Here is a 9767-nt window from a genome sequence, read left to right on the forward strand (position 1 = left end):
GAGCCACACCTTTTATTCCAGCCACACCTTCAATTGCTGCAGCAAGCAATCAAAGCAAGTCAGCAGCATCCTCTCTATAATTTTTGAAGAACCATTAATGTTTCACTTTTGTTATGTTACATTGGTGATTGTGGCGAGGGCATGAGCTATAGTGCACTCGTTCTGTCATTCTGTCCACACAGTTTAATTGATTTGTAAAAAATTATCTTTTTGTCTGAGCAGTCTAGAGCTATATTTCTTCTTCTAGCAACAGATAAAGTTGCTTTCTTTCATCTAGTTATGCTCTTGTAGCATTCCGTGGCACCAAAAGCTGTGAACTGCCAAACCAGGGGGCCTCTCTCCAAGTGAGAGCTCGTGTTTCACTCTACAGGGCCGAGATTTGCTTCAGAGGTAGAAAATCCCATCTAACAAGAAACAAAAAGAACGATTTTGTCCTAACTTTGTTGTTCGTGAGTTACAGTTGCTCAAAGTTTGTGATTTAGCCTCTTTGAAAAATTTTCAGGCGGCACTAGGGAAAGCAGGAACAACCAAACTCTCTCAGTCTCTTTTAAATATTTAGAAAATTTTTTTTGCCAACTCTTTTATTGAATAGAGCTTCAGATGCTAAAATAAATTTCAGCTTTTCTTCTTTCTCCTACCCATGTGCCATGGTTGCCATGGTATCTCAATATCTGCTGAGTGCTGACCACACCTATAATTTATTTTATGGATCAGTGCAGTAATTGCATTGTTGCAGTTTATGTATATCCTTTTTTCAAAATTAATAGCAACTAGCAAGTTACTTATAGGAAGGATGTGGACTGGCGCCTTACAGTCTGCCAGAACCTTTGTGAGTCCTGATAGAACCCACAATGGCTCAAACAAAAAGGGTAGTAAAAAAGGTGTGTGCAAAGTTGAGTAATGTAGATTATATATACGGTATGTGTACGTGTGCTTATAATGCCAATAATTTTTGGAGGGCCTCACACTCCCGGGGATTTGGCCCTTTTATTTCTGTATTGTACTATTATACTATATAAGTAATACAAAGTGTCTAGAGCTCTGGTAACCGGACACAGTATGCAGAGCTAGAGCTCCGGTAATAGGGGCTTCGCTCCTATATATATATATATATACTGGGGCTACGCCCCAGTATTAATAATACACTGATTTATTATAAAAACTGAGTATAAATACAACAACCAGCGTTGATGATGCAGCAGGGTCATGGTGGTGCAGGGGAGAGGTTGGTGTGGTTTGTACGGACATGGTCAGTGGTTTGAATCTGGTCAGGACTACAGGGTAAAACTATGCTGCAGTTTATGATTTTTTTTTAAATAACTTTTTTTGCTATTTTTTCTTTTTTGGCTTTTTTTAGGTCAAGAAATAAACACCTTCTCGTACATCTTAGCCTCCGGGGTTGTAGGGTTGGGATTGGGGTTTAGTTTTTAGAGCATAGGTCCAGAAATAACACCCTCTCATACATCTTAGCCTCCGGGGTCGTAGGGTTGAGATTGGGGTTTAGTGTTTAGTTTTTAGAGCACCCTCTCGTACATCTTAGCCTCTGGGATAGTAGGGTTTTGGGGTTAGGGTTTAGTGTTTCTTGATAAAAAGACTAAGTTCCATTTTGCACTATTGCGCATGCACACAAGCTGTTTTACGGAGAAAAACGGACTGCCGGAGCTCTAGCATTCGCAAACTATGTCCAGTTACCGGAGCTGTAGCCACAGCCTAAGTAATAATTATTTAATAACTGGAAAATCAGCACATCTGAATGATCAGATATAATAATTATACATGAATTTAAATGTTTTTTACTATTTTTTAGTCTTATAGGCTTGCTGCCATCATTGCAGATGATAATACAAGCTGATGAGCTAGAGTAACTTGCCACATACTTCTGTAGATATATATTCACTAGCAAGTGCAAATGTAGGAGACTATCCTTTTGGAGCATATACTCTCTTTTAAGCAGCTATTGGAGCAATTTGTTATAGCTATGCAGTCAATAATAATTTTTTTTGAAATTGCTTAAAATATCACAGTAAAAGTACCACATATCACTCAAGCAAATTCCAGCGGGCGAGCCCATTGCACCATAGTGCCTCATTAATATTGTTGTTGTTAATGTGGTCACACAAGTAGATTTACTCTTGCTGTGGTTAAAATGTTGTTTTTGTTGTATTTTATTTAATACTGCTGCTTTTTTGTTTGATTAAGTCAGTTTATTCTCTTTTGGTATTTAGTTATGCGTTATGCTTAATGTACCTTAAAGCCACTTATTTTTAAGTAGACAAATTTTTGCAATTTGTTAATGGTATTGATTTAACGTGTACTAATTTTTGCGATTTAGCTCATTTTTTCAATTAATAACTATTAATAAATGTAAATTATTAATAAATGCGATTACTAATTTTTGTGATTTTAAAGCCACTCGCAAAAAACGCAAAAATTAGTACTCGCAAATAATAGTGGCTTTAAGGTAATTATTTTTAAAGATTGTTACAAATTTTTGCACTTGAACTCAACAAGTACAGTAATTATGGGGAACCTGTCACATGCTACCTGGAGACTGTGTGTATATGTCACAAAGGACATGAAAGGATTGATTGTGGTACATGTGTAGGTTGAATTTATCTTGTGACAGCCATACTTCTCTCACCATTACATAGGCATTGTACTTTTTAAAATTCCACTGATGACTGATAGCAATGCTTCTAACCTACAAGTTGACATATATACATATAAATGCTGCCTAATATTATGTGCTCTTGATGCTGGTGGTACTACTTTAAGTCTTATTTGTTGGTTTGCTATTATTATTGCAACAGCAATATAATGTAGGGCACAAATAACAAAAGAGACATGAATAGGAAATGCAATGAAATGGAAAGCTACTGGTGTCAGAAGTTGACTTATACTTTACGTGTGTAACACTGAATTTTAATCACCCGGTGGCTGCGCTGAAATACTAAAATATACATTATATTATAATCACTTTAATGTAACAATACTATCTAAAATTGTAATTGCACTGATAAGTGTCCATAAGTTTTCTACCAAGAAATTTGTCTTCATGGGTGACCTTTTCCAGGAACAGGTGGCATTTGAAGAGGAGATGCCCTATTCAACAACATTAAGCCAAATCAATAAAACTAGCAACTTACTCAGCTTCTATGTCACTTTTGTCAGCTACTAATTTCGATGATGATGAAATGATTGGTGGTTGCACATCACGTCTTCGATCACGTGAATAATAATAATTAAATGCTAATTTATGGGCTTCTCCACCTGGTAGATTTGGAGGGGGAGGTGACCTAAATGAAACAGGAAAGAGCAACAATTACCACACATACTGCATAATACATATGTACATGTACATACATTGATAAGTAATTTTGGGCTGTGATGTGACACAATTTTGTGGTACTGAGAAAATAATAACAAAAATGAAGCCTCAAAGTGTACTTGCAACTGCAATCAAGTGCTCAAACAGATAAATAAAATAACATACAAGATGAAATTCCCTCTTAGTTAGATACATTTTGTAAAACTCTATTTGCTCAACTGAAAATGGTGGTCTACTCTACACCACTATCAAACAAAGAGCTCTGGTAAAAAAAGACTCAAAATACTTCATAGGCATTCAGGTATCAAGTTGTGAGCAATCCACAAAGGAAAAGAAGAGTTAAGACCATGCTTGTCCCTGCTTTTAAACAGTATTTCCACAAAATATTCTAAAAACACTGCAATACTCTTTTGACCACAAAATTTTAATCTTTGCATGGCTTTAGAACATTTTACCAGTGATTATTGATATGCCATAATTTATATTAAAAATGACTTCTTTCCATATTTTGATTGTGTAAATTTTGAGTACTAAAACAAATTCTACATAATAATCAAAAGAGTAAGAACATCCAGTTAGTCTAGGGCTATTGATAACACTAATAATGAATAATATTAGCTTTATGTCACTGATTCAACTCATATTGAACTCCTTAAACTTCCTTATACTTTGTAAGAACATCTCTGCAACATCAAAAATTGAGTCAACTAGAATACAGGCCAGGAAGAAACCACACCCTCTTATTAACCCTCAGCATAGCCTTCAAAGTCTCACATCGCCAGCCCCTCCCTCCATGCCAGCCTTTCCCAGAGTTAAGGGTTTGCTTAATTGTACATGTACTTCTAGTACCCCAGTAACAAGAATTCCAGTTAATCCCAAATATTTTGATTACGGTGTAACTACAATGTCAATACCCATCATACAGACCCAGTCAGACTTACCTAGTGGCACACCTATCAGTTGTCCTCAGCCATGGGCTAGCAGGAATGTGTCTCTATAAAATAGCAAATCAGTAATCTAACAATACGTCAACTGACCCCAACTAGAATATCCCTGATGAAAGACACAATTTTTCCAGGAGTTCCTGGAGGTCTTGCCACCATTGTTTTTTTCTTACTCAGTATATTTTAGTATTCCTTTAGTAAATTAGTCTATAAAGCTTGATAGGTGTGGTGAATATGTGAAAAGTAGGCGGTAACAAGAAGGGAAGACACAAGAGCTTTGGAGCAGACAGTGCGAGAGTGTGAGGACCAAGCGTATGCTTTGTTGTCATCATGGAGGACGGGGTAAATTTCAAGCAATGGCGTAAACTCAGCCCTACTGGTACTCCTCCTCAGGCAAGGTATGTACATGTACCCGTTTCGTTTAATTTTTTTTTCATATTAAACTAACACCTAAAGGCAAGGGCATGCAATTGGAGTTGTCAAAGGCAGGGCTTATTTGTTTGGGGGCACAGCTACTGATGAAGCTAATTCCACTATCTTTTTCAATGATCTTTGGTCTCTGAAGTGTATGTGAGCTATAATGTCATTATAACTTGTTAGTATAATAATATTTACACATCTCATGTAAGCCTGAAAGCTATGCTGATAAAAATTTTCACATTTTCATTATTGCCCTATGTCTGGCCTTTGGCCTTTTCTTGATTATGTGATATATATTGCATCATGTACCATGTATGAACATCGCGAAAACGGTTCCTGATAGGCATTTGTGGATAACAATTGAAATGAGCTAATTTAGTCATTGATGAGTGAATTGTAACAATCCACAAAAATTATTATCGATAAAGTATAAGTCCTACATGGTAACATTGTCATAAATTCCTTTTATTATTGTTTACAGTGCTCAATTTTTTGGCAACTACAGATATAGTGTTACTGGCTCTTTTTTGCAAAATTGAAGATAGCATTTTAACATGAAAGTTGTCCCAAAACTTGTGATTTTGATGTTTAGACTATTATGTGATGACAATCGCTCTGTTTCATGGTAGCATCCATTGATACCCAGTCTTTGATTATTGTGAAATAAAAAATCATTATTAATAATAAATAGGAAGTCATTATTACTTATTTGTAGTGTTTTAAAGACTACATGTAGATTTTCCAATTTTGTTTAATTTTAGTGAATGATTTTGAAGAGATGGAATGGAAGCTAGTAACACAGACTGGTGATGTACCTCTTGGCAGAGAAGGACATTCACTGAAGTATGTAATGTGATTTGTTCATTAATTTTTAAAGAATATACATTTTTACATGTACATGCATACTTAGCAAACTACCTGTATACATGTACCTTAGATATTTCATTTTTCGTATACATTATCAAGAGTATGTGTATTATCAAGAGTACACGCACATGTACAGTATAAATGAATTGTAGTTTTTCTTAAAATAATTGTTAATGTGTATGGCTATAAGTCATTAATCACCTCAAAATTTCTCTAATTCAAACTTGTGTATCAGAAATGTTCTAAATAAAAATTAATACTTTTTATAAATTTTATGCAAATCATGTAGTCTCACATCTTTGGCCAAAATTTACCAAAATTTAAATGTTTTTGAAATGCTCATGATTACATTTACATGTATTGTTCCAAAGTTTAGACAAAAGAGTAATTTATTATCTTTGTACCAGAATTATATAAATAATTTTAAAATGTTTATGGATTAGTTTTAGTTTTGGTTCACACTAGTATCAATTTTGATTACTTATAATTAATTTTAATTTTGGATCATTACCTAGTGTTGTTGGTGACGAGCTATTTTTGTTGGGTGGAGTTGAATCTGATAATGCTGCTACCTGTGCCGAAGGTCTGTATGTTTTCAATACAGGTGTGTTCATACAATGTATAATGCTAATGGTTATATTGTCAATGAACAATGTCTCCATACAGACACTCACAATTGGGTAAGAAGAGAAATGACTGGAGATATACCTAAAGCACAGAGCTCAAAATATGTTGTGACTAGTGATGGAAAAAGAATAGTAACTTTTGGTGGTGTTCTGAATGGGCATGCATGCAATGACACTTTTGTGATGGATATAGGTATGAAGTAATGTATATTGATCGATACAAATAGATGAATTTTAGCTTTTTAAAATTGTTTTGCACATTGCATGGTATTCATGGCCACTACAGTATATCATTGTTGTGTGATTTTAAATTAAATCGTTGTGGATTTTATGATGCATAGTCACTGATATGGTAATGAATCCAAATAATTGGGTATTGAAATATAAATAAATGCCATAATATCTAACCAAACACCCACCATTTCACTACACATACATGTACATGTAGTTCATGAATAAATACATGTACATGTAATTTCTGTTTATACATGTAAATAGAAACATTGGAGTGGAAGTGCATTGCAACAAGTGACATGAAGCCGTCATCTCGCTGTGATTATGGATGTGTTGTTATGGACAATAAGATGTATGTTTTTGGAGGAAGTGGTGGGGAATCACTCTGGTTTAATGACTTGAGCTATTTGGATCTTGGTAAGAATTGTTTCTATTTGTTGTACTTATCATCTTTATACAATTTAGATACATATAACTGGACATTAGTTGAGTCAATATCACTGTCCCCACACCCAAGGGACTATCCTGCACTTGTTGCCATAAGTAATCAGGTACAGTTATCATTATGAAATGATTTTGTTTCAACTCTCAGTGTATTTATGTAACGTATAGCATGTACTGTAGCTTAATTAATACAAACATCAAATGAATGTGGGAATAGTGTTTTTTGATAGTTTATCGACCTTTGCACAAAATATGTACAATACTATAGCAATTTAATGCTTAATTTCTTGTGGCCTAAAGACTCTGCACTGTGGTTTTGCAGCAACCACTAAAAGTGCTCTTCATTTATATAGCATCCATTACATTATAATCCAGTTGTAAATGAAATTGGCTTCAAATAACCGCAAAGTTTTAACTTTATAAGTGCATGATACATGTACCTGTAGGTGTTACTTGATTACTTCAACCGTTGATATGGAGATGCTTGAGATCATTACCACTAGAGTATTTTAATTTAATTACAGAAAGGGCACAGATGAAATGTGCACCATCTATCAAGCACATTAGTAATTCTAATAATCATTAGTGTGTATCTTATTTACATGCAGATAGAGAAACTCCTGATTGTTTTTGGTGGATTTTCCTGCTTGAATGAAGAAGATATTTGCTTAAATGACACACATTTTTTACGTAAGACATCAAAAATTATTCAATATCCCTATGAAAATGTTTTACAATGAAAGGATGTCAGTTATCAAATTTAAGTTGGAACCAGTTTGTGTCATCTGATGGGATTGAGCCTAATGGAAGATATGGACATACAGCATTTGTTCATGAAAATAGAGTACATAATGTAGAAGCATGTATTTATTATTGGATGTGTTATTAATAGCTATATGTACAAGGTGGACAGAGCAGTGAGGTATTGTTCAATGATTTGTGGATGGTAGATATCATTCTTCCTGAAGTGAAGTGAGGGTGTCTTTTGAAATTAATTTTTTTACTAATTATTTTATAGCTTCTCTCCTACTGTTGCTCCTAAACGAGACTATGATACAGCTTTACCAATACCAGCTCCTAGAAAAAAACTACCTCCTCCAACTCCTACAGTACCTTTCCTTTACTTCGGTTGCATTATTTGTAATTCCCTTTCTCTTTGCAGGAAATAAATGAGAGAAGCTTTGAAGATCTTCGCTCTCAATATCTTACACAAATTAATGAAATGTTTGACACGCTAAGCGAGAAATTTAGAGAACTTGATGAGTAAGAAATTACTGTAAAGTTTAACCTGTTATACAAATTTACATTGTACATGTACAATGTACTTGTATTATCATAATTATGATATTAAAATAATGCATATGTATTCAATACATGCATTTTGTTTTCACTCTTCGTGCATTAACAGTACATGTTAGTTTACAGTTTACAATAGATAGACTGGTAAAAGTTAAATAAACAACCTTATATTATTGTTGTTTGTTTGTGTGTTATGTATAGAATGTCAGCTAAGTTAGATGCTGAAAGGAAGCAACTTGATGAGGAAAGGGAAGAACTGCATTCTACCTATGACAGACAACAAGAGGTTTTAATAATGACTGTACATGTGATGCCTACTATACAAAACTATAGGAATTGAAACAACTTCATGATCGTCATCAACGAAGCAACGAAGAATGGATTCAATCATTGAAGCAGGAGAATGATGCAGAAAGAAAAGCAATTGCTGAAGAGAAAGTAATATTAAACTTATACATTATGCCCATGTACATGTAACTATATTATTAATATGCATATAGGCTAGATTAGAACAAGAGAAAAAGGAGCTTGAAAGTGAAAAGGAAAAGTTTAATGAGAAGAGTAACAAATTAGATGCAATTATGAAACAAGTCCAGGGACTGAAGTGAACAGTACATTTTTATAGTAATTATAGTTTTTATTTCCCAAGTGTGAAAATTTTGCTCACGTTTTATGTAGAGACAACATCATAATGATATGTAATTCACTGAGGTCTAGCGGTCATAAAGAGTCCCCTCTTCAATCCAACCTATTTTCCATACAAGCATTCAACTCTGATGGTAACACTATTCTCCATTATGAGATCCTCAATTGTCTGTCTGTGGCATTAACTCTTAATTCCACTGTCTAATGCCATTTATAGTCTCCTTTTTATTACTATTTTCCTGTCATGCTGTGTCGAATCATTTAGATGTACATGTACAAGTGTTATGCACAATGTACATGTAGTTCAGCAATATCATTAAGGAAAGGAGAGAGAAAAGATAAGGAAGGAGAGAGGAAAGTACATGTACATACAGATAAAGCTTGGATTGTCTAAATAGTAATACTACTGTACATAAAAGCACAGGCTAGACATTAACTTCATTGTAAGAATGTTTTGTATTGATACAGTAATATGTTTGACTAATAACAAGGTCAAACACATCATTATCGGTACACATTAATTATAATGTCATACACACAAAAATGACATCACAACTGTAGTGACTGGATATACTCTTTTAAATCACTTATTTGAGACACAAAGAATATTTGAACATGATTTAACTAAATATCCCAGTTTTATGTGTCAGATGAACAAGTAACAAAAATAGACTATAATAATTAACACTCTGTCCCATTATGAGTCATAATAATAATACGGTAATAATAATAATAATAATTACATTCTAATGACTGGATTACTTCTGCTTCTAGTAACCTTTGGGTAGGCAAAACATACTTCTAGACACATGGAGAGAACCTATCAAACATACAATAGTTTAATGAATGACCAGGGAAATACATGTGCATATACATGGCATGCATTAATTTTATTAAAATACACGCAGTACATCACATGGTAGATGTAGTATTCATTTCAATTGTAATTGGCTGACCTCT

The 9767-nt window shown here is 34.0% G+C and overlaps 3 protein-coding genes and 1 long non-coding RNA gene across 5 annotated transcripts in view; 2 read left to right on the plus strand and 2 right to left on the minus strand.

The window, feature by feature from the left end:
* The first annotated feature begins 427 nt into the window (after positions 1-427).
* LOC109583477 (uncharacterized) lies at positions 428-1994 on the plus strand. The gene is made up of 2 exons (XR_002185545.1): positions 428-881; positions 1808-1994. It is a non-coding gene; the product is annotated as an uncharacterized LOC109583477 (long non-coding RNA).
* A 906-nt stretch (positions 1995-2900) lies between these two features.
* Positions 2901-4475, minus strand: LOC100635423 (NADH dehydrogenase [ubiquinone] 1 alpha subcomplex subunit 7-like). Its single transcript, XM_003382901.3, has 4 exons — positions 4366-4475; positions 4270-4322; positions 3147-3296; positions 2901-3102 (listed from the first exon to the last, which is right to left on the minus strand). Exons 1-4 carry the CDS (start codon positions 4429-4431, stop codon positions 3054-3056), a joined length of 318 nt encoding a protein of 105 aa, XP_003382949.1. The 5' UTR covers positions 4432-4475; the 3' UTR covers positions 2901-3053.
* A 42-nt stretch (positions 4476-4517) lies between these two features.
* LOC100635549 (acyl-CoA-binding domain-containing protein 4-like) lies at positions 4518-8864 on the plus strand. Of its 2 annotated transcripts, XM_019998834.1 has the most exons (15): positions 4518-4670; positions 4729-4838; positions 5454-5535; positions 6075-6163; positions 6226-6378; positions 6684-6836; positions 6885-6970; positions 7472-7553; positions 7607-7707; positions 7756-7835; positions 7882-7972; positions 8026-8126; positions 8364-8448; positions 8496-8600; positions 8663-8864. In XM_019998834.1, the coding sequence occupies exons 1-15, from the start codon at positions 4603-4605 to the stop codon at positions 8768-8770; spliced, it is 1494 nt and encodes a 497-aa protein (XP_019854393.1). In that variant the 5' UTR covers positions 4518-4602; the 3' UTR covers positions 8771-8864. The 2 variants fall into 2 exon arrangements, with proteins under 2 accessions (XP_019854393.1, XP_019854401.1); XM_019998842.1 differs by lacking the exon at positions 4518-4670 and having other exon boundaries at positions 4757-4842.
* Positions 8865-9577: 713 nt separating this feature from the next.
* Positions 9578-9767, minus strand: part of LOC100636437 (methylcrotonoyl-CoA carboxylase beta chain, mitochondrial-like) — a 4968-nt gene continuing 4778 nt past the window's right edge. Inside the window, exon 6 of the mRNA XM_003382909.2 lies at positions 9578-9627. Within this exon, the coding sequence (XP_003382957.2) occupies positions 9578-9627 (50 nt within the window). The remainder of the gene's footprint in view (positions 9628-9767) is intronic.

This window comes from Amphimedon queenslandica, unplaced genomic scaffold, assembly GCF_000090795.2.
Source record: "Amphimedon queenslandica unplaced genomic scaffold, v1.1 AMPQUscaffold_13518, whole genome shotgun sequence".
NCBI lineage: Eukaryota > Metazoa > Porifera > Demospongiae > Haplosclerida > Niphatidae > Amphimedon > Amphimedon queenslandica.